Raw genomic sequence first — 26,538 nt, forward strand, 5'->3', positions numbered from 1 at the left:
CAAACACACTCAGAGAAATAAACGCCATTAAGCCCAAACAACTCGAACTGATGACACTAGATCATCTCAATGTTGAATGACATATGAATATTTATAAACATTGACCGTTTTTTTCGAGTTAAATTCAAAACAAACTTCGTTAGACAACTTTTATTAGACGTTTCTCACATATAACAACATGACCGCTCACTGACACATTCACTTAAATATAAATGTTCATGCTATTGTTAAATATGGACATAATTACACCTCTTTATTGACATTCTCGATTTCCTCTACTTTATTGTCCTCCCTCTGCTCGAAATACATCCACCTGTAAATAAAATAATTCAGTAGATATAGTATTTAATTTAAAACCATGTTTAAAAAAAAATTACCGAATTTTAATTTTGATTTAAAAACTAAACTGCTGAATCGATTTTAATAAAATTTCCATGGAACTAATCTGAAGATAAATCCTTTCAAATAATAAAGAATATTCCAAATCGATTTATAAATGAAGAAATTATAAGATAATAAAAAAATATAATCAAATTGAAAACCCGGTTATAGTAGGTTGAGTTAAACGACTTATCAAGCTACTAAAATCACTGTCACATCATAATAATTATGCCTAATAATAGTAAATAATTAAAAAAAAATCCATTAATAAAAACACAACACATCTTTTCTTATAAGTGAATAAATAAGCATAATTAATATTCACTTGATAATTACTGGAATATCATTTTTATTTATCAAAAACATTTCTAATAATTTAAATAAATTAATTTTAAATATTCCATTTAAAGTTAAAAAATAAATAAAAATCCTTACCCAAATATGGCAACAGCAGGTACTGTCATGGCGGCGCCCAAGAGGAACACTGCGCCCGGCAGTATATTCAGTGTTGCCATATATACTCTTGAGTATAATGGCCCGTACACCAAGGGCATCATCGCTTCCGCCAAACCGAACAGGGAGTTCACTTTACCTACGTAAAAGACAATACCATTAGATAGATATCATAGAACAGATAAAAAAAACAAGATCTTAAATTGTGACAAAAAAAATAAGACTGAAACGGGAGCCTTACGTTTAAGAATGGGTAATATGTAGCAATAGGGGGGAAAGGGATTGTTAGTAATGGGGTCTAATAAACCCATTGCTAGCAATACACTATCAGGTCGACCTCTACGTGGTTCCCCCTGGAAACCATCGTGAACAATTCTTGTTGAATTCGTTACGATGGGCTAACTGACCTGCTTCATCCTCACCTGTCATCCCTTACTGGTGCCCCGCCAGCGTACACCGATAGCGCGGGCGGGGTTATCATTCCATATTCAGCCATTAAAAATAAAATGTAGCAATATCTATATATTGTAGTTACAATAGCTATACATATATTGACCCAATAACAGATATATCAGATATCGGTTATCCAATATTTAATATCGATAACAAAAACTCACTCGTAATGAATACAAATATCCGACTAGTATGGACGATATCGCAATGGCTTGTCATCAGTGTCCATAATAACTCAATATATTGATATCAGATATTACCTTTCAATAACAAAATTTTTAAAATAAATTTAAAATTCTTGAAGATATCATGTAATTTGTAACCGACTAGAAAAAAAGGGACTCTCAATTCGGTGGTATTTTTTTATGTTTATTACCTTAAATCAGTCGTCAGTTATAAACTGATTAGGAAAATTCCTTTTTTTATCTGAAAGGAAATACTGATTGGCCCCAGAAACCTTTTTTTATCAAAATTAATTTAGTTATTCTTTATATTATTATTTTATTTAAAATAACAGTTATTTTATGGAATACAATTTAAAGTTATCATATAAAATCAACACAGGAGTAAAATCTGTCGATAGCGAAGAAAAAATAAAAAAAAAATATTTAAAATAAGTGAAGATATCGCGTAACATACAGACACACAAAAATATAGGTTAATTGGGATTCGAGAACATTCACCGTTCTTAAGTCGATTAAAACACCTGAGATATGTCAGACACAGATTTCTTATTAGATATGTAATGAATGTAATACTTCACTGAGAACATGGGGGCCGTATAATTCTCAGATTGTCCACTGCTGAACATAAGCCCTTCCTGTGAGGGGTTTTTCCAGTACTTACCACGCTTGGCGGATTGGCAACCGCAGTTAGACTTTAGAGATGTTTTAAGAGGGACGCTACTGTCTATCCCTCGCCCTCCCTTAATCGCCTCTTACAACGCCTTCGGGAAAGGAAAAGGTAGACTATTCTAATTAAAATTAATACTTACTAATATTATAAAATGTGAAAGTAAGTTTGTTTGTTTGTTATCTTTTAGTGCTTTAACGGTACATCAAATAATCGACAACGTGGACAACGTCATTAGTAAAAGCTAGTTTTAAAATAATTAATATTTTTTTTATACCTCTGAGGTTGCAAAGAAGCATACGGCCTGCATAATGGTAAACAGTTACCTTAACCTATAAACTCCTGCAATACGAATACCAGAGATATAACGCGCGTTACCGACTCTCAAGAAACCTCTTAACCCTTTTTTTTGCAAAAACCCATTCTGTAGTCTCTTGGAAAAACCTTGACATAACATGAGCGTTCGTGGAAGGAAACATGGAAGTCACGCTGTATGCGACGATCTAGGCTCTAAGATACACTCTCTATCGATAGCGAGCTGTTTCATGGTAGCAGGTGGCCGTGGACATCATATTGAACAATTCTTCTGAGCACAGTCCGTTATACAAACAATAGAACACGCAGAGTGAGGAAAAATCTCTCCTAAGACTTAAAAATTCGATACCACTTGTGAGCCTGAGATCATCGACAATTCTCATAGCTCGTCGTTGCACTGAGTAAAAGGGTTCAAGCTGATATCTTATAAATAAAGTATTGATTAAATAAATTACTCTTTGAAATCAGTTAAAATACTGCCTATTTATTTTACCTATGAAAATATTGCACGATATTTCCTTACTAATATCGATATAGAAAAACCCATTTATTATGTAAAGTTCTCTACTTATTCACAAAACAAATATGTACCTAATTAACACTTGACAGTTTTTTCACAAGTGCTAACCACAAATAATATTAATACGAGTACATATCTGCCATAGACATGATTTAAATAGATATCGCAATCTTACATTTTGTGTTTCTATTTTTTTACACTAGTAGGCGTTAAAGAGCTATAAGACCTTTTCTTCAAAATTCGTCGAATTCTGGCTTTGACAGTTTTTATAGTTCTAACAGTACGCGGCCGCCCCGCGTTTTTCTGGTTTTGGACAGACGAAGTGTTATTGTATCTGTTGATAGTACGATATACGAACATACGGCTGATACTAAGCTTTTGAAGTGTGTGGAATACGACCGATGGCATCATACCCACTTTGTGCAAGGCGATCACTGCAATCCTATTTTCTTTATAACCCCATTCTATATTGTAATTTGATAATAAACACAAAAAAAAATGTGAAATGGTGCAAAATCGATAAAAGTTTTTAAAATAATAAACGTGTTCCAAATTCAAAATAATTAAAAAGTTAAAAAAAGGAAAAAAAAAGTTATGTATTTATAAGAGGTTAGTTATATACGAAAAGCACTATGAATGGTAAATATTTTGTTAGTACTCATGTCGTTTGACTTCATCTATTTTTATAGTATCTATGTGAATATATAATCTTGTGCAATATTAAAAGGTCGTGATACAATAGCGTATGAATTGTTTATTTATAACTAAACGAATAATTTATACGTTATATTTAAAATAACTTTAGCAGTGTATTACTTTTAACGGCAATTGCCTTATCTACCAATGGTCGCAAGTTCGATGTCCGAACAATACAAACACTTATTATATTTAAGAGTATGTAAGTATATTTACAATAGTTTAAGTATTCTGTATATATTTATTAAAATTCCTCGAAACCAGCATGTATGCCTGAGACAAATTATGAAATTGGATAAAGCAAAAGATGTAAGAATAAATGTATTTACATTCGCTTCTCTCTGCCTACCTCAAAAGGGGCATGGAATGATGATAGACCAATACATAGAACATAAATATAAGATTATAATAATGAGCTGTACATGCATTTATTTCAATAACATATATAATTTTTTTTAAATTTGAAAGAGACTATGCCATAATTATACACAAGAAATCATTAATAAAACGTACATAAGGAAGTAGGACGTAGAAGAAAAAATAAAGGGCAAAAGAAAAAGGGAAGACCGAGGAAAAACTATATGGGACAGATAAAGGAAACACTAGATGTCATGTCGTATAGGGAGGTCGAAGATATGGCCTGGGATAGAGCTGGCTGGAAGAGAATGCATGAATTAGTTGCCACGACAAGAGAAAACTCTTAAATAAGAAGAAAAAAAACATACGTCTATATATGAAAATTTTAATTACAAGCTATTATAACTATACGATATCTCTTTATAAGGGCAATAGAAGCCAAAACAACCAGAGAGAAACTTTGTACAAAAGTCGATTGCTTGAGTACCTCTGTCCCATTCGTGTTTCAACTGTACAGCAGTTATGTTTGCATGCATCTCGGACTTTTCTGTACACCTATATAACATACACTATTCCACCATACATTATTATGTTATATTACAAAGGGTTTAGGCAGCGTTTTCGTTGAAAGCTCCCAAATGGCTTATTTGTTTCCGAGACATTCAACAAATATCGTTATAAATTAGCAGTATATACAAAAACATAACAATTTATATACTAAAACCTTCCTTGAGAACTACTGTATCCATTGGTGAAAACAGCATGAAAATCGGTGCAGTTGTTTTTAGTTTATCGCGAACAGGCAGAAAGACAGACGCAGCGGAGGACTTTTATAGTATGTAATAATGTAGTTCCCTAGACAGCAAAGCGCACGAATATATCTATCCTGACGCAACTTCGCATAAAAGATAGGCTCTTGACAGTCTGCTATCGGAGGATTTTTGATACTTCAGTCATATTGCTAGACGACAGTCCGACAATCTGGACAAACTAATGGTTGTAGGCAAGATAGAGGGAAAAAAACCACGCGGACGATCGCCTAATCGATAGTCTGACCAAGTAACCGCCGTTACGGGACTGTCAATTGCAGTTGCCCTGCGAGAATCTGAAGACCGTGCGAAATGGAGTAACATCATAAGAAAGGCTTTCAAAACAGACACCTTTCAAGAACAAGACCTTCAGTAATGAAGTGGATGAAGAGAGAGAGAATGATGTAGTGATATTATGTTGATACGCCATCTAGAAAACGCGTACATCATTGGGTTGCCTACTTTTAAAGCCAGGCGTACGAACTAGCAAAAAGGTACTTACTGTGAAATAAATATATTATAGAATAAATAAATATTATTGCAATATCTATACCATAAATATGCACAAAAAATTATTAATAAAATATACATACGCATATACATCATAATTGGACGAATTTTAATAACGACCGATACAATATTAAATTTAATATAAAAGGATTTCCGATAGTGTCACGATGAAATTCGGTTCAAGGGAGTGTTCAGGGATGACAAGCCAATCTAAACAGCTATAATAATTTGGGAGAAAATTCAATTTTACGAGAATTAATAATATTTCATGAGAGAAATTCGTAAATTCGACCGTTCAGATACTATAAATAGATAGCCTAATTAACAGGCGGGTCGGTTCAAGGCCTCAGAATTCAGGTTCCAGATAGATCATCTTAGTAATTCTTTAGTGCAGTTTACTAGGCTTATTAATAATATGGATTGGTAGTTAGGTCTTTTCTAATTGTATAATTGTTAGTTGGTGTACATTGACGCTTATGTATGAGAGCTGTATACACCTTTAATTGATGTGTTCATATGGCCTTAAGCTTGGTAGTGAGGAGTAAGATTTTTTTTGTTCAAACTTAGATTTAAGCATTTTTGAATAGTAGTTTTTCTCTTTTACTTATTAATAACATTGTATATTGTCTGCTTAATTATTGTGAGCATATTGTTGGTGTGTCTTTTATAAATAAATAAATAAATCCCAAAGATATTATCGTCATCAGGTGCAGACTTACATACATCAAATCTCAGAGTTTGAGTTTCGAGTCATCCCAAAGCTCATCATCGGGTACAGTGAGAAATTTATAAATTTTCATGTAATGTGATTCTTAGCCCATATTAATTAATATAAATAGTGTCATATCCTATATGTTAATCTGGGATATGGTCCATTTGTGTACCAAATCTTATGTAATTTCGATCAGCCATGGGTGTCGTAAGAGGCAACTAGGAGACTCTAATGGCCGAGGGATGGGCAGCAGAGTCCCTTTTAAAACATTACCAAAGCCTGTAGTTGTCAGTCCACCTACCAAGCAAACACTGGCAAAACATCGCTTTATAGGGGAGTCCTATGTTCAGCAGTGGACAGTTAACGGCTGATGGGATTGGGAGTTCAGACGTTGAAGCGTGTATAAGTTTTTTCTTTAAGAAACACGGGATGGTAAACAAGCTGACGGCTCACCTGATAAAAAGGGATACCATAACATATATATAAGTACAGCGTTCGTTTTCTATTCATCCCAAAGGTTGACTGGTAGAGAATGCTTCTAGCATTAAGTCCGCCTTTTTACCTTATTGTATTTTGGTCAATAAAGTTATTTACATAAATAAATAAAATATAGGAGGAAAGAAATTGTTAGTAATGGAGCCTCACAGGCTCATTGTTAGCAATATACCCTATCAATTCAACCTCCACGCGCTTCTCCCTGGAAACCATCATGGTTAACTTTTTTTTAATTCGTACAGGGTACAGAGGAATAACACCTGAGTCCTCAAGAATAGCAATGCATGGGGGGTATCATGGGCGAAACAGTATACTCTGTTATGTCCATGGTACTGCTCATCTATAGGCGACAGTTACCACTTTCCAACAGGTGGGCCGTCAGCTTGTTTACCATTCTAATTTGTATAAAAAAAAATTCGTCACTAGGGGCCAGCTGATCTGCTGTCATCCTCACCTATCATCTCTCACTAACGACTTGTCAGCGTATACCGATAGAGCAGGTGGGTTTACCATTCCATTTTCACACATTAAAAAAAACTTAAACGCCTATAGACATGAACAGCCATATAGATTATAAGGTACAAAGACTCACGTTTTTAATATTATATTATATTATAGTATCTTAGATAATTAGGTAGTAAGTAAGTTCCCCCACCCAATGTCGTGTGGTCCCGATATAAAATAAAGCACCCCTTCTTTTTCCATGGGTATCGTAGTAGGCGACTAAGAAAATTTAATTAGCAAAGGGATGGACAGTAGCGTCGGTTTTAAAACATCACCAAAAATCAACTGCGGTTGCCAACCCGCCTGCCAAGCTTGACAACAACTGGCGAAGCCCTATTCAGGGAAGGCTTATGTTCAGCAGTAGACCGTTAATTGCTGATATAATAATAATGATAAAAATGTAAGTCCTCTCACCCAATTCTTCACTAGTCACCAGTTTGGAGGCAATGGACCGCATCGCGATGAACGAAGTGCCATTGAAGATCTCCACCAGAGGTGCTGGAACAAAACAGGGAGTTATCAATTTTGATTAGTTATTTATTTATTTTAAAAATATTATTAAATACAGGCTAATAAATATACTATTAAATTAACAATAACAGGTTATGTGTTATGGTTAGTCAAGTTGAGAAAGTTTCATTTAAAATTCAATACTAATAAGATATTATTGCAAAATACACTATTCGCCATCTTGTAGCGGCAGCCATTTTGAAACTATTACAATACTGAGTAGTTTTGTATATTATATTATTACCAGAACTAAAGGTATATGCAAAATTTAAGCAAAATTATTTAGGAGGAATAGGTAACTAATTCAGTTTTCAAGATTTGACCTAAACAAACTGATTAATATAAACAGCAAGTTAAATAAACGTTTACTACGTATAAAATTTCCCATGATTAAGAATTCGGATTCAATTCGACATATAAGTCTTTTCCATGTTGATATATGCACTCATTACCTGTGCCTGCAAGTGGTCTTAGCAAAATAAATAACTTTCATCTATTATTTACAGCTGGTAAACAGAATCATTCTACCTACGCATTCTATACAGTACAACAATAAGTATACTATATCTCGTTCTTTCACAAGAGAAACTGACAACCAAAAAGATATTTTAATCCAAATATTTTTGGATATTAAACGCCGACGACAAAATGTTGCCTTATAACTCAAACCGATTTGGATAATTCTTTTTTATTTGAAAGAATATAGTTACAAACTGGTCCCATAGAAATTTTATCAAAATCGATTTTGTAGTTTAGTTTTTAAAACAAAACAACTGGTTTTACCACAATTGTGCAGTCAGTTTTTTTGTTGAACACAATTATAATTTATTTATATAAATAAATAAATTCTATCCCATTTACATTAAAATTATTTATATATTTTATTCTTTATTACACAATAAAACTTTGTACAAGTGGCGAGCTTAATGCCATATGGCATTCTCTACCAGCTAACCATTAGGTAAAAACAGAAAGCGTATAAAGGGCAGATTTAGTGACAAATATGTGACATAATTATAGCAACATACTGTAAATTAGCATTTTTTATTCACGAAGCAATTGCTCGTTTTACGTTCCAAAACATGTTCTTAATCATCTTGACTTTGTCTAATCATTCTCTTCTAGTTTTTAAGTGCTTCCTTTTTTAAGGTAATTTTTCCTATCCTACAGACGATAACTATCGTAAAGTAGCCATTTTTAATGGTTTTTTAATGTTAAAAGTTTCGTAAGCTAACACTATATTTAAATATACTAATTACGGGTTTAACTTACTATTCGAACTTTCTCGATCTACACCTAAGTTGAACTATATACCGATATTTATTACATTAAAATATTTTTAATGGTATTTAGCAACGATTTTTTTTTATATATTATTTGTATTGAATCTATGTTAAAATTATATCTAAACGCAAAACAAAATTAATGTGTAGCCAATATTTGGATAATAAATAAATATATATCTGTATATAAAACTTAAAGGCCAAAACATGGAGCAGCGTCCCTCTTAGAACTTCACCAAAAGCTATATACGGATGCCAATCCATCTGCCAAGCATGGCAACTACTGGCATAATTCCCGCTTTTGGGGAAGGCATGGGACAGTAGAAGGTTGATATGGTGTTGATGATGATAATGTATACCTATGGGTTATCATTATGTTACATTAGATACCTATGTAAATTTCCAACGTTGTAGTGGCAAAAGCAAATATAAAAGAAGCGAGGATCTTGCTGGTGCATGATATGATGCCCACGACAGTGTCGTCCAGCTTCATAAAGTCGCTGAAGATGCTGATAGAGAACAGGGTACCTGTTAAACCATAATAATACTTATTTAGTCTCTGAAAGTGACCTAATTTCTTTGTAGTGGTAGACATAATGTAGATAAGAAGAAGAAGTGAAAATATTTTATATTAGGCAAATTTTTTATACATTAATGACCGTAGCTACGGCTGGGAGAGGGGCATTGAGAGGCATTGCCCTACCTTAAAAAACCTGATGCCCATCCTTAGAATGTAAGGCCTCAAAGAAATTAAACAATATGGTTTTTGGAAGTCACTTAATTATGGCTTTTACCCTACCACAAAGTTAGCTAGCTTTGGCCCTGCTTGCATTAAATTTTTGTAATTTGCGTAAGAATTTACAATTTTTTGAAAATAATAATTAGTCTTTGTTACGCGCTGATAATGTATATGTTTTATAGATGAAAGATATTTTAAAATCGGTTGAATGGTAACAGACAAATATACAAAAAATCAAATCTTTCCTCTTTATAATATTTTTACCCGCGACTTCGTCTGAGTGACCGGAATATGTTTACTGATCGCGGTAAAAAGTAGCCAATTTCTTTCTCTACTCCATATAAAATTTATATATATAAAATTTTATCGCTTTCACATTTATAATAACAGTAAGGATTCGCACCTGTACTGCTCAGTTTACTCCCACTTATCAGGCTATTTCTCTGCTCAATTATCTGATTGCTCAGCAACCAGATATTTTTAATGACAAAAATTAAATAGATTTTTTAAATGTTGTTTACAATTTTTCAATTTGTAACATGAACCTATGACTCATTGCATGTTTTAGGAAACTTTAAGTGAAGTGATTATTCTTAAAATAAATAAAAAAAAATATAGATATGCTATAAAAAATATATTAAACCTAAACTAAAATAAAAAAGGCTGTACATATAATATATAACAATAGAAAAACATACAAGGGTCCACTTGTAAGATCTCTTTTTTTAGAACCAAAACTATTACATGTTATACGTTTTATTTATTTATTTATACTTTTGTACATATTAAAATATGTCTACAGGGCGAACTTAATACCTAGAGGTATTTTCTACCAGGCAACCGTTACGCTAAATAGAGAAAGTAAATTGCGGTGCATTGAGTTAACAAAAACAATTATAATTGTTTATTATTATACATTACTTACTGAATTATAAATCATTTACATATGCCTGAATGTGACAGAAAGTGACCTCTGACTACCCCTCATCTAATAGTATCTTTTATTTATATTTATTTATTTAAAATATAATATCAAATGGAGGCAAATCTAATGGACACACACAATGCCTTTTATTCATATTTCTTTTTTTTTATTATTATTAATAAGGAATTTCGCGACTGACTCTTGGCTACAACAGAATATCAGTGTTTTGCACTTTTGAGGGCAAAGCAATAAACTTTGTTGTGACCATTTTGTGTTACTAAATACGCATGAAAAAAAGGAAATTGTTGTTTTATATATTTTGCTATATGGTTTTTTTTTTAATGATTTTTTTTTTTCATTATTTTATCTCTTTTACTGTGTATTATGTGTAAGTATGTATTGTAATTTGTGTACTGTAAGTAATGCAAATAAATTATCTATCTATCTATCTACATGATTTTAATATACCTAACTACGATGGTGGCCGTTAATAAAGGGCGTGACAGCACCATTATTATAAATTGGAGCCGTAATAAAATCAATATAAGCCTGAACTTCGGCGTTAACATAAATTTGCAACTCCTGGTTGGCATCTATAAATCTTTTGTAATATCTCAGCACGTTTTGAAAATTTTATGATGAATTAAGGATTTCTTTTTTTTATATATAAAATAAACAGTAAATTTCGTCTTAAATAATTACTTAAAAATATTAATTGTAAATAATAATAATAATAAATTAGTTTACGACCTCTCCTCCTTCAGAAGGGAGATTTGATTTCTTTGATTATAAATGACGCCTAATCACCTGATCCTCAAACTAAAACACCATGTATTATAAAAACTAGACAACAAACATCTGCCCCCAGATGTCTTTAAGAGAGACAAGACGGAACAATTAAAATTATTTACCAGAGGGAGACTTGGTAATAAAGTCGTTTGCTTGGGTACTTCTGTCCCATTCATGTTTCAACCATGAAGCAGTTGTGCTTGCATGGCTGTATTTCGTTTTGAAGGGTGGGGTATGGCAGTGAATTTACAGGATACATAGGAATAATACCTGAGTCTAAACGACGATTACCACTTTCCATCAGGTGAGTCATCAGCTTGTTTGCCATTCTAAGTTGTATAAAAAAAATTAAACCTGATGCAAGTCTGAAAAATCCGTTACATAAATTGGTCTGACTGGAAATCGAAACCAGGAAATCGTTACGCAGCTTTCCCGCCGACACGCAATGGAGATTGTCTATATAAAGTCGATAATTTTTCAAAATATCAACTGTTTAATGAGTAGTTGCAACTTTTTAAAAAAAATACAAAATAATTACTGTGATTAAAAAAATGTGAAAAAAATAAAATATAAAAAAAAATCTCAAGTGACCGTGCGAACGTGTTTTCTACGCTTTGTGAAATGTAATAAAAAACCTTAACCAACTACAATTAGAAATAATTAAAACGAGCCACGGTCTATTATGCAAATAGCAAGCAACTTACGCCCCACCTGATGAAAAGTGTTAACCATCGAATATAGATATACATGAGCAGTTTCCTGGACATTACAGAATATACAGTGACGCCTGTGATATTACTCCTTATAAACTTTCAATCCTGAGGAATGAGGTATTGAGTCTTTATACTAAACATAGGTAATTTGAATACCGATCCGATATCTATATATTGGATTTGTCTGGGCATTGATGGCGGAAAAAAGGTCGTTACCCATTTCGATTTCGCCCCTATCGGTCGTATATCTATTTTAGAATATATTAAAAGTCTGTAATCCAAAAATTAATATTAGATAATAGATAATAGATTTTTATTAAAAATAATTTGGATATAGACTTTTTTGTATTAGTGACATAAATACATACCTACTAGGTTGGTAATGATGCTGTATGTACAAAACATACTGAACTGCACCTCGTCCCAATTGAATCTGTACCTCATGAACAGGTACAAAACGTTCATCTCGCCTGCACAAATTAAAATATACCTATTACACAACAAAACAGTGACTGAAAATCGAATCCAATACCTCATGCTCAAAGTAACAGACCCACCATTCGAGTAGTAGTCAAATATTAACCATACATAACATACTAATAGTTGCAAAATGCAAAAATGAGTCAAATTGGACATTATATATACATTTATATAATATATACATATTTACATTAGGTATTATTACATATATATCGTCATAGTCGTAGAATACTGATGGATCTGACGAAGATTACATATAAAGATCTGTCAGTATTCTACGACTATGAAGATATATTTATATGAATTATAATAAAAGTATTTAACCCGACACCAGATATTGTAATGTGTATGTAATGTAAGCATATGTATATATTTACATTATGTATACATTTACATCTGCCATACTAGCTTATACCAATGCAAGGGGGAAAGGGATTGTTAGTAATGGAGACTGAGAATCCCATTGCTAGCAATTTACTCAACCAGGTCGACCTCCTCGCGATTCTCCCTGGAGACTATCATGGTTAATTCCTGATGAATTCATCATGATAGGCTAACAGACCTGTTTTCTTTACTGGTGCTCCGCCAGCGTATCCTGTTAGCGCAGGCGGGGTTACCATACCATTTTCACCCATAAAAAAAATACCCATGCGAACTTCTTCCGCGTGACCAGGAAAAGTTCACTAACTAGAATAAAAAGTAGCCTTTATTCTTCAATACATGTTTTTTTTTCAACTTAGAATGGCAAACAAGCTAACGGCCCACCTGATGGAAAGTGGTAACCGTCGCCTATAGACATGAGCAGTACCATGGACATAACAGAGTATACTGTTTCGCCCATGATACCCCCCATGCGTTGCCATTCCTGAGGACTCGGGTGTTATTCCTCTGTACCCAGTAAATTCACGCATACCATTCATGTATACCAAATTTAATAATAATTGGTTAATCCATTTCAGTGTAGTCCCGGCATAGAATAGGCCGCCCCTTCCTTTCCCGTAGATGTTCTAAGAAGCGAATAAGGGAGAGCGAAGGATGGACAGCAGCGTCTCTCTTAAAACATCTCCAAAACCTAACTGCGGTTACCAATCCACCTGCCAAGCGCGGTAACTACTGCCCAGCCCTTCTAGGGGGAGGCTTATATTCAACAGTGGACATTTATATAGTATGATGATGACAATGATGATGATGAAGCCGTTAAAGCGCTATAAAGAAACCAAAAAACTTTTACATTTATAATATTAGTAAAGATTTGTCATACATACCATGTAACGGTCCAAATATGACGCACACAACCACTATAAGTAACGAGACCCGGAGCCGCCTGCGCCGAGGCCCGCTCCTGAACGCCACTGTGAGGGTCTCGCGCACGTGACGCGCGTCGAAGAACGAACACACCCAACCGCGGCAGCCGACGGGTAACTCCTTAAATACCGAAAGAAAATAATTCAATATTATTATAAAAGATCTCAATAATTAATAAAATATATTGTAGACCAGTGTTTCCTAATCTTTTTTGTGCCATGCCCCACTTGAACATTTCTAAAATTTTTATGCCCCCATACATAATTTTTCTCGACAAAGTTTACATAACGTTGATATTTGTCCCGTAAAGTCCCTGTAAATTCACGCCATATCCCACCTTTCAAACCGGAACACAGCCATGCAACACAAGTGCTTCACAATAGAAACACGAATGAAACTACAATAATTTGGAGAAGAAAGAGATTGTTAGTAATGGAGTCTACAGCCCTTTTAAAACATTATCAAAGTCTAACTGCGATTGCCAACCCGCCTGCCAAGCGTGACAACTACTGGCAAATCCCCCGACAGGGGGAGGCCTATGTTCAGCAGTGAACAGTAAAGGCTGATAAAATTATCATAATATATAAAAGTATAAAATTTCACAGACGTATGAAATTTAATACACAGATGGGATCATAAATATACAAAATTTTATTTAAATTATAAATTGAGACGTATGATACTTTTTACCCTAATTTACACGAACAAAGTTATAAGTTAATTTTAGTATAATATAGATGGAAATTAATACATATTTTTGTATGTTTATTGCTTGATTTGTTGCCTAAATGAAATTTGACAGACATATGAACCATATCATAAATATTTAATTTTACTAGTGCACAATCTGTATCTAATAACAACATAATCCACCTGATACAGTCATGCTTAAAACGTACTCAGCCAAACCACGGAGTCTCAGTGTTCCAGGATTACACGCAGACAGCCTCTACACAGGATTTACAGTAATAATAAAATGCGAAAAACAAAATATAGTAAGATCTAATTAATTAATACTTAAGCGACTTTTAATCACCTTAAATTACTGTTTCGCAGATTTTACTTATAACTTTTCTAATACCAGCAAGGTGGTAAACAATTATAGAGCCCGTTTGATAGTAAACGCTTACTATAGCCTATGGATGCTTGCAAACACAAGGAATATCACTATAACAACATAACATAACCTTCAAAAAAAGAGCATATTCCCTTTTAAAAGGCCGGCAGCACACCTGCAACGCCGCTGGTGTTGTGGGTTATCATGGGCGACGGTAGTCACTTACCATCAGGTGAGCCGCATATTCGTTTATTTATCGTTTCATTGCATGTTTCATTTATGCTTCGTGTTGTAAAAAAAACTACGGTCGGTCTATATTTTTTTTAACAATATCAGATATAATCGAGAATTAACTCGTATTAATTAAAACTTACACCCCTTTCTTTCCCGTGGATATAGTAAAGGGACGACTAAAGGAACTTAATGGTAGAAAGATAGGAAGCAGCGTCTCCCTTAGCACATCATCAGTCTAACTGCGGTTACTAATCCACCTGCTAAGCGTGACAACTACTATCAAACCTCTCCCCCCCCCCCCAAAGAGATGCTTATATTCAGAAATAGACAAGAAACGGCTGATATGATGATGAAAAAAAAACTAAACGGCCGGCATTGTCTTCTATAAAAAATAATTTCTGAAATTACAATTTTACCTTATAGATGAACGGTGCGCCCTAATTGCTTTTTGTACAAAACAAAATGTACTTGTTTTGTGCAGCAGACCAATTTATCAAATACTTTCAACTGAGAAAAACTGATAAGAACCTGACTGATATAATTCAATCAGTCTGTGAACCTAATATTTATTTGTTTGTGTATACATTTTGTATGTTTGTTTAAATATATTTTGTACATTTATTTCAGTATATCCTGTATTATATATTATATTTATAGAATCATTGTTTTATCGGACTAAAAAAACAATACAATTTCTGATACAAGAGACAGAATATTTTAGTTCTCAGTTGAATTCTGATAAATGCCTTAGGCATCAAACCATTATTCTAAGATGTCCATTATTTTCTTTAGTTCTATAGATAACAACTATCATTTCTTATCAATAAATTAATCAAATCGTATACAAATAAAATAATAACTGCATAGCAGTTTTTGAATAATTCTTTAGTTAATAAAAAAAAATATAATAATTAGTTATGTATCATTACTGTCAAGTATTTATTGAACTACAAGAACTAATCATAAAATCAATTATGTGTTACTAAACAAATATCGCCAACCCGCCTGCCAAGCGTGGCAACTACTGGCAAAACTCCACTTATGGAGAAAACTTATATCCAGCAGTTAACGACTGACATAATAAAACAAATATCACAAAAACAACGTACGTGCATAAGTACAGACATAGGTATAAGAGCATTTTGCTCCAAAAAAAAGGGGATTCGTTCCTGAACACACACACACACACACACACATAAAGATGAACGACGGTAAGTTTCGTAGATAAAGATCAACAAGAAGATGGAAAAACCTTAATCTATGTGAATATAGACTCATGCGTTATAACATGATGCGACTGATTATTGAATCATAGGTAACTTGCTTAAGTTCACTATATTTTACTGAGCGGAATCCCATATCACTAGTTATTTGATTATTTTATATCATTTCGTTATCATTAGTAAGTGTGTGACTGCCAACACTTGAAGACTGACCACTATCACTACTTACAGAAATTTCACAACCTTCCATATTGCGCAGTTTGAACCAACCAAACGGTTAACACTAGGCTCGAGCAACGATCTAATAATTTGTCTGAAGATACCTTGTTTAGAGATGAAACATGTGTTGCAAAACGTGCATGAACAATATGACAACCGGAGATAGATGCCTAATATGGAAAGTTGTTGAACTTCAGGTAGTAATAGCGATAGTCAAGTCTTTAAGTGTTGGCAGTCACACACATACTAACTTTAGCGGAATTAAACAAAATAAATATAATTACGAGTAAATAACCTATAAAGCTTACTGTATTCGATAAAACAATAGTATAAATCAGTCTACAGTTCTTTTAAAGCAATAACTGCCAAAATGTCAACTGTCACTCGCGCCGTGCTGCATCGCACGGAGTGTAGTGTTAATTTGGCATAACCGCGTTATCAATGACAAGGATATTACTGCACCAGTTGCTGACGTTCCGATGCTAATTCAACTGAAGCCGACGTTAATAGAATAGCGCGCTGAATACTAAGTGAAGCCTACGTCTTGAAAGGTTCTAAGATATTTACGAGTTATAGAAATAGATATGAAATATTTAAATTATATATATATATATATAAAGATTTAAGTAAATAGTAGAATTGAATTAATATTTATACCACAAACATAACTTTGTTTAAAAGTCGTTAAGGATTATAAAATATTTTACTAATATAATAAAATTGTAACTAGTATAGTGTCTGTACATGAGAAATATATAAGAAAAATTGTGAGAGCTCTTAAAAAGAGGAACGAAAGATAAAACAATCATGTTTTTTCTAACTATATACCTTTATGTTTGCTCCGACATCATACAAAAACTATTGTACCTAATTGGATATGGTTTACACAGTTGTATTTATAATGGTCTAACTCTAACACAAATGTATATTTTCTCTTGATATACCATCCAGAAGTATAATTATAACATTTACAGAAAAGATAAAGTCTTTTTCTGTAAATGTTTTAGTATCTCAATTCAACAAATGACAAACAAGCTGATCTGAAACAAACTCACGATTTGCTCCACAAAAAAATAATGAATTCTAGTAATGAACAACAAGATGATGTATTAAATTGTAAATAGTTAAAATGAAAATATTAAAATTTTGAAACGCTGAATCGTACGTCTGTATTATAAGCATTTTTTTTTTTTGCTAAAGCAAAAAAACTAACCTATTGCTTTTAGTAATAATATTTTTCAAAATCGGCTATAAACCAGTGAAGAAATCCGTAACCTACGCGGAATAGTATAAACGAATAGACAATCTCTTCCTTTTCAAAGTAATTTCAAAGGAAAGATATCCTGGTTTTTAAAAATTCCCAATTAGTTCGTGATTGATTCGTATTCTGATTTTAATTTAAAAATAGAAATATTACAGCCAGCCAGTGTTAATTTTGAGTCTATCGAGAATTTAATCTATGGTCTTATTCATACGAAATAAACGTGCGCTACGAGGTCGTACGTACTTCGTAAATAAGTTACTTCGATAGTTGGAAAACTGCTAACACAGTTAGAGCGGTCTGGAAATTTAATTATAAATTTACGAAAATTCACAGTAAAAATTAAAAGTCTCGCTTATTTACTAGAAAATTTATATAAAGACTAAAAATGATGTAACAATTATTGATAAATCACTATTTGGGATAATAATTTCAGACTTTATTTAGCAAAAAAGTTATTATATCAATATTATCAAAATCACAATTATATCAAATTACAATTATATCAATATTATCAAAATCGTTTTAGAATTAGTGAAGGTATTGTACAGCATACATATATAAAATATTAATAAGCGAATTAAAATATCTGTTTTAAGAGTTTTTATTTTCTATTTTTAATAAACTACTAAGAAAGTAACAAACTGCTTTGTCCGTATTTATTTATTTAATCCTTTATTGTACCTAATACATAAAAATATACAATGACAATTAGAAAATTCAAATAAAATACAATAAGATAAAATACAAATGAAGATATATATAGAAGTATCGTATTAGAACAAGAATTTAACGGAATAGAAAACGTTTATTGACCATAAATGTTTATATCAATAACGTTTGTCCATAAATATTTATAGCCATAATTGTTTGAAATGGTGTTCACAGCCACCTTTTATCATCGCACCGCTCGCCATCGAGAGGGAATTCATCCTCACACGCTTGAACCTAAATGGCCACATACAGTGCGGTTTCAAGTTTTTTTTTTTTATTATTTGACATTTATAATGTCAAACAAGTTGACGTCCCTGATGGAAAAAGGATTGTATAAATTGGTCAATATTTAATGTCTATTAAATAAACAAACTTACGTGCAATATATTTTATTTATATGCTTTCGTAGAGATGCTTTTCGAGCACATTCATTTTAATATAGATATTATTATATTATTATTTTAATGTATTTATTACATATTTATATGGTCGTCGTGTGGTCCCGACATAGATTAAGCCACCCGTTCCTTTTTCGTGGATATCGTAAGAAGCGACTAAGGAAACTTAATGGTCAAGGGATGGGCAGCAGTGTCCGTCTTAAAACCTCACCAAAGACTAACTGCATTTGTTAATCCTGCTGCTAAGCGTGGCAACTACTGGCAAAAACTTCCATTTTAAAGGTTCAGCAGTGGACAGTAAACGGCTGACATGATGATGACGACGGTGAATATATATTTATAGTGAAAGTCAGAGAATAGTCATGGTCGTATGTAGTATAGTGCGGTTTTAACAGTTACGTCTCTAAATCTAAAACTTCAAATCTTTTTTTTTATACAACTTAGAATAGCAAACCAGCTGATGGCCCACCTGAAGGAAAGTGGTAACCGTCGCCTATAGACATGAGCAGTACCATGGAAATAACAGAGTATACTGTTTCGCCCATGATACCCCCCATGCGTTGCCATTCCTGAGGACTCAGGTGTTATTCCTCTGTACCCAGTAAACTCGTTTCTGGTATAAAATTTATCTTAATACGCCATCAAGCAGTAGTTGCTCCTGGTTACTTACTTCCAAAATCAACGTATAAAAAAATTGGGGGCAAAAGCTAGTCTTTATGTACAGAAAGGGAAACTGTCTGGCTGATCAATATAACATACTATACTGCTGGGTCTAGAAATAGGAAATTTTACACAAGGGCATAATTCTATAAATAACGCGAAAAATCTTCCAAATTCACACAGGAACGATAATTCTTTGTGTCTACTTTGTAAGGGATCGAACGTGAAGATAGATCACTCTGTTCTTAATTTTATATACAATTTTATATATTCTCAATTTATATAGTCAATTTATACGAAAGACAAAAATAATACTGAACTACTCCAGATATTATTAATAGTAAAGCCCTCCCGCAGTAAACTCTTTAAAAAAAAACTACATGTAATGCTTTTTTCTTAATAAAAAGGATTTGTATAAGCTTTTTACAACAAAAACTTTATGTAAAAACTCAGCATTGAAATTTATCTGTTATTTTTTCTTTATTGTTATTACCAAATTTAAAATTACAGAAAATTCATGTTCTATTAGCATTGGAAAGCCACGTAGTTTTATATTAAATTACACTGAGACTACATTTCAACATTTAGTAATATGTAGGAAGTAACTTTCTAAATTTTCTTTTGAAGTTATTAATAGTAATATTATCCCGTACGTCGATAAGTATTTATTTATTTTACACTTTATTGCACCAATTAAAAATAATGAATACAATAAATATTAATGAGAATACAAAAGGCGGCCTTATCGCGAAGCAATCTCTTCCAGACAACCTTTGGGTAGAGGACATTGAGAAAAAGACACAGAGTAGGTGGCGCATTATTATACTAATGTACTACAACATGTAAATACTAATGTATACAAACATATATATATATATATATATATATATATATATATATATATATATATATATATATATATATATATATATATATATATAAACATATTTAATAGTACACATAGAACAAGAGAGAATGACGAGTATAATAATTTAGACGAGAACAATGAGTAGTTCGTTAATATATCTAGAAACTAGATAATCAGCCATACGCTCAGCATAACAGTAATTTACACGAGCAGCTACTATTGGTACGAAGGCGCTTCCGAGCGATCAAGATATGTTTCTGATTTAAGGTAAAAAAATTTACAAACAGGTATATGTAATTATTTATTTATTTAAACTAATATTCACACTAAAATTCTGTTATCATTTGGCGTACTTAATACCGGACGGTGTTCTCTACCAGTCAACTATTGGGTAAAACGAGAAATAAGTAGGCGTGCATTATTGAATAGAGGAAAAATAATGTAATACTTGATATATTCATGTAATATAAAAATACATATAATTAGACTAAATTGCACATAATATATTAAATAAATTATGACATACACAAATTATATATACTTTCTCTTTATTAAGTGGCAAACACTTATTCATGTTATAAACCAACTATATCCCGCGGCTCCACATTTGTGAATCAGTCCATAATATATCCTATGTGCTAAGTTAGGTTACAGTCTACCCGCATGCCAAATTTTATTCAAATCCGTTTAGTAGTTTTTGCATGAAAAAATAACAAACGTCCCCTCATCCGTCTATCCATCGCTAAAAACTTTCGCATTTATTATCGAAATCTAGTTATTAAATCATTATCATCATATCGGCCTTTAACTGTCCACTCCTGAACATAAGTCTCCCGCTTGGGGATTTTGCCAGTAGTTGCCACGCTCGGCAGGCGGCTTGGCAACCGCAGTTAGGCTATAATTTTTTTTAGTCTTAAGCCCGGATATTAATTTCCAGGTTTGCTACACAATATACTTTCATACACAGGGAATTATGCACTTATGTATTGGCTTATCTTTTACATTATTATCACCTAATTCTAGTTATTTTTATTACTAGTTTATTACTAATACCGCATTTAGGCTTTTGAAATGTTTTAAGAGGGATGCTACGGGAAAGGAACCCTGCCGATGCTATGCCAAAACCATACGGCGAAATTTAGTACACAAATACTATATAGGATGTAGGACATACTGTTATCCCGGTCAAGAAACAAATCCAGGTAACACAAACGAAGTCGCATGTAAGAACTAGTTAAAAATATAATTCTCATAATTTCCAAAACGTTAACTAAATAGTTGATAGATCATACCTTTACCAACGTACAAATTTCTAGTTTGCGTAATCGGATGTATACAAAGGCCCTTTGATCACAAAATGCGTACAGATGTTGCCAGGAGTGCTGACCTGTCTACTAATGAACAAAGGACGGCTTCACTCTGATCAATGTTATCTATTATTACAGTCTATTATTAGAACGTACCTGCCAGCTGTAAACCTTGTTTTCCATTATAAATTATATAAAAAAGCACGACCTTATCCACATTAATTAGGATTTGAAATATTGAAGATTGCGATAGGACGGAAGCGTCATGAACTAATGATACGCTACCTCGATTTATAAACCCCACAGACATAACGAATTAGGTCGACACCAAAAATTTTTAAGTTCCTACTAATTCTCCGGTTCAAAAAACACTGTCAACAAATCAAATTAATCCAAATGACTACTCTGCTACATAGGATTCCCAACAGTAATAGAGAACAAATGTTTCTGGCTGGGTGGAGAGAGATTGTTAACTGAATCTAGGGGGGAAAGGAATTGTTAGTAATCGAGACTGAGAATCCCATTGCTAGCAATATACCCAACCAGGGCGACCTCCTCGCGGTTCCTCCTGGAAACTATCATGGTTAATTCCTGATGAATTCATCATGATGGGCTAACTGGCCTATTTTCATTCTCATCTATCACCCTTCACTGGTGCTCCGCCAGCGTATCCCGTTAGAGCAGACGGGGTTACCATACCATTTTCACCCATCAAAAAGAATAACTGAATCTAACAGCCCTCCCTATCAAGTTAACCTCTACGCGGTTCCCTTAAAAACCATCTTGGTTAATTATTATTGTTGAATTCATGACAATGACCTAACCGACCTGTTCAACATCACCTATCGGCCCTCACTGGTGCTCCGCCAGCGTGTACTGCTAGTCTAAACGAGATTCCTATTTCATTCATACCTATTAAAAAAATTCTTCTGGCTAATGGAGATGTTAGAGATTACATTCAGAAACAATTTTTTTCTTTTTTATGCAACTTAGAATGGCAAACAAGCTGACGGCTCACCTGAAGGAAAATGGTAGCCGTCGCTTATAGACATATGCAGTACCATATATATAACAGAGTACACAGTTTCGCCAGTGATACTCCCCATGCGTTGCCATTTCTGAGGACTCAGGTGTTATTCCTCTGTACCCTGTAAATTTACTGCTATATCCCACCCTTCAAACCGAAACACAGCCATGCAAACACTTAACAGTAGAAACATGAATGGGATAAAGAAAAACATATTTATGTAGTCTGTGTACCTAATTTAAGAAGTATTGAGAAGTATGATTGAATAACAAACATTTAAATTTTAAATATTCATTCAAATATCATAAACTTTCACATTTATATTGGTAGATTTCGAAGTCAAGGAACCTGAACATAAACCTGTTCGAAGAGGAAAATATTAAAGCAAGAAATTAAAAAACTTCGTATAACAACTTCTGTAAGCAGGAAGGTTTCGTTTTTCTAAATTCAGCTAAATTATTTCTTTTTTAGCCGTGTGTAGGTATGAAAAGCCGACTTTTGCTAGTCAGATAAGTTAGAAGTTTGAATAGTTATTGTTCTATAATATTATTTATAGTACATTAGTGCAGCGGCCAGCAACTGAGGCATTGATGAACGAACGTGCAAATGTAGGCCGAACGTAGCCGAGGCACACATACGTGAGTCCATCAATGCCTAGTTGTGGCCAAAACTAATATAGTACTCTTCTCAAACAATAGTAATTTTACTTTTTAAGTTCAATGACGAATAACGAACAATAATAATTTTTCACGTGCCATAATGTTCCTTTGTTTTTTTTTTCCAATAAACAGCTTTCTATTTGCAAGCCAGTTCAAAATTTAAATAAATCCTTTTATTAGTTATCTCCTTGGTAGCCATATTTCGAAGTAAAAGGTCATTCCATTTTAAATTACAGAACAGATATGAGTTTACATAGTAATTTATCTGGCCGCAAAACACGACAGATATGGATTTTCATACAACTTTTGTCGGCCGCTGCCCGCATGTATCTGGTCAGTACAGCAATTTTGATTTATCTCTAAGAAGATTGTCAAAATAATGCTCACATTTCCAAGCATGTTTGAGAAAAAATATTTATTACGATGCCAATAAACTTAATGGTATGTTACAACAACATTCAATGATGAGGCTTTTCAAACTGAACTACGTTCACCGAGGAAAAGGGGAAGAAATGTAAAAATAAGCAAATGACGCAAAGCAAATAATGTGACAAACTTTTATGAAAAATTCAAAATTATTTTTATATAACTTAGCTTTTAGGGGTTTTACATTCAGAATCCTATATTCTATTTAACTTGATACGCCCATTACTTCTAACTTTAATTAATGGACTTAAATTTATCATAAAAATATAACCAGCGCAGCTCGTTAGCTATCGATAATTCAGTGTTCAATGTAGGTACAAAGTCCTATGAGCGATCACCGGAATAAATCGCACCTATTCGAGCCTCGAGTAAACCGCTGATTGCAATACGATGTCCCCCTTCGAATTTGCCTGGTGGCACACAGTAATTTATCACTTAGCTATAGGACAGTGTCAGAACTGAATATGCTAATATATCCTATAATATATTACACTAGCACTACCACGAGGCGGTTGTGAACACGATTTAGAATATAAAGAAACTTAGAGAATCTGACAACATTTTATTAAAATTTTTGCCATCAAATGGACAGAACCAATTCTACCAAAAACATTTAAAACCGTTCAACATCTAGGAATTAAATATAATATATTATTTAATATAATTAAATTTAAATTTAATAAAATATAAATAGAGCCTATAAGAAGTTCCGCATGAATAGATGTTCTCACTGGAGAACATACTCTCTTGTTATTATTTGTAAATAACACATCTCGCTCATAGTCCTTGACTACGACCAGATAAAACTGGAAAGAAAAGATAATTTGGGCAAAGAAAACCTTTTTAAACTGCAAACAATAATAAACAAACTGAAACCTGTTGCCTACCAAACAAAAAGTAGGCATGGACTCAGTAAATACAATGGATTCAATGAACATATTTTTGTATAACATAAATACTGCACTTCAGACTGAAATTTTACAGCGCACAGATTTTTCAATAGTGGAAATTGAGAGGACTGCAATATTACCCAATTGAATCACATAAACTGCTATCACAAATAGGTATATGTTTATTCAAGTACCACTACAACTCGTGTGAGGATGGTGCCCTCTAATACCAATTTCTAGGTCACATTCGAACACACGAAGGCCTCTGCTATCAGAGCCCTTCCTTTACAAGGTTACTCAAGCTACAGAGCTTACCGATCGTCGGCATTATGCCCTCTAAGAAATAGAAGGCAAATAACAATCTTTTTTAATTTAGTAGAGAGAAAAGAGATTTTAAAAAATTTAAGCTTTCTTCTCGGAGCGGAGTAAACTGTTGTCTAACCGAGCTAAGTTATCAGACTTGGCCTAGTCCAATTTTCAATTTCTTTTCCCAAAAACCTTAATCGGACTACTACGAATATTGTCAAATCAACTGTTCGCCGGTGATACGCTGACCAACGAACAATAATTTTAATAATTTTTATTTAGATAATTTATATATTTAAGTTAATGATAAATATAACAATTCAAAAATTTTCACTTACTCGTTGCCTCTCCTGAGAGATGACAGGATCTTTCAATCGTATATATCCGTATATTAAACTGGTAAAATACAGGCAATTTGATATTAAAAATATACCATAATAGCCAATTTTTTGCAACAATATACCACTCAAAGACATTCCGATGGGTATACCAAGGGACATACACAAGTTGGCCACTCCCACTCTGAATGTCCTCATTTCTTTGGTTGTTACGTCACCTATATAACTGAATACACCAACGCATACAGTTATCCATCCTCCAGTTAACGACGGAAATAGGTCTGAGAGGGCCGTGACCTCCAGAGGCAATTCGTAGAAGAAATATGTGTTCAGGATGAAGCTTGTGCAACACAACACTTCCCCTACAATCGGTAGCAGTATACATGCTTTTCTTTTCCCGGTTTTATCGCTCCATGAGCCGACAAATAAGACCAGTATGCACGGGAATGCAGTCTGAACAATGTTTTTCCAAGCCTGAACTGAAGCTGTCAGTTTTTGAACCTCGGCTTCTTCTGTCGTGTAATTCTCTGTCTGCCGCCTATTTAAAGCGGAACAAACTTCGTCACTATATCCCAAATTGACTCGACAAGCCTTCTCCAAATTTAAATTCTGAACTGCCAATCCTGAGAACACATTTGACATTATATAACACGCTATGATCGGTTCAACGGTTATGTTCGACTTGATCAACAGCAGCTTTTGTAGAATGCCTGATCTTTTTGTTTTTGTTTCATCTTTCGCTCGTAACTCCCCGTCTGTGGTTGGTTTTTCAACCGTCGAGCTGATACCGTTCATGTTGTCCGAAATCGTTTGAGCACTGTTAAAGTTCAATCAATCATGTTTACTATGATCCTTATTTTGTGGATGTTCGAAAATCCATTGTAGAATCATTTAGCGGTGTAATATCGTTCTCTCCTGTGCCCGTCACTCGATAACATTTCACTGGATTGTTTACGACACTGCACAATTCCCACGGCTCTATTCAAGAGAACACGCTGGCAGAACAATAGTATCGCAAGCCAGAGAGCAGACTGAAGGATCCTGTTGTCTTAAGAGTTGATTGGACGGATACGCGTTCGAGTGGTATCATTAAACGCAATTGGTTGGGCGTAGTGTGAGCTCGATGGAGTGCGGAGCCCGCAGGACTGGC

General features: G+C 33.4%; 1 protein-coding gene across 1 annotated transcript; it reads right to left on the reverse strand.

Moving 5' to 3' along the window:
* Positions 1–135: 135 nt before the first annotated feature.
* On the reverse strand, positions 136–26,538 carry LOC113514918 (proton-coupled folate transporter-like). Its single transcript, XM_052896635.1, has 7 exons — positions 25,389–26,538; positions 13,762–13,921; positions 12,385–12,486; positions 9,241–9,378; positions 7,472–7,555; positions 817–973; positions 136–313 (listed from the first exon to the last, which is right to left on the reverse strand). The coding sequence occupies exons 1-7, from the start codon at positions 26,181–26,183 to the stop codon at positions 244–246; spliced, it is 1,506 nt and encodes a 501-aa protein (XP_052752595.1). The 5' UTR covers positions 26,184–26,538; the 3' UTR covers positions 136–243.

Source organism: Galleria mellonella, unplaced genomic scaffold (assembly GCF_026898425.1).
Source record: "Galleria mellonella isolate WM207_F2 unplaced genomic scaffold, CSIRO_AGI_GalMel_v1 utg117, whole genome shotgun sequence".
In the NCBI taxonomy this organism is placed as follows: Eukaryota; Metazoa; Arthropoda; class Insecta; order Lepidoptera; family Pyralidae; genus Galleria; species Galleria mellonella.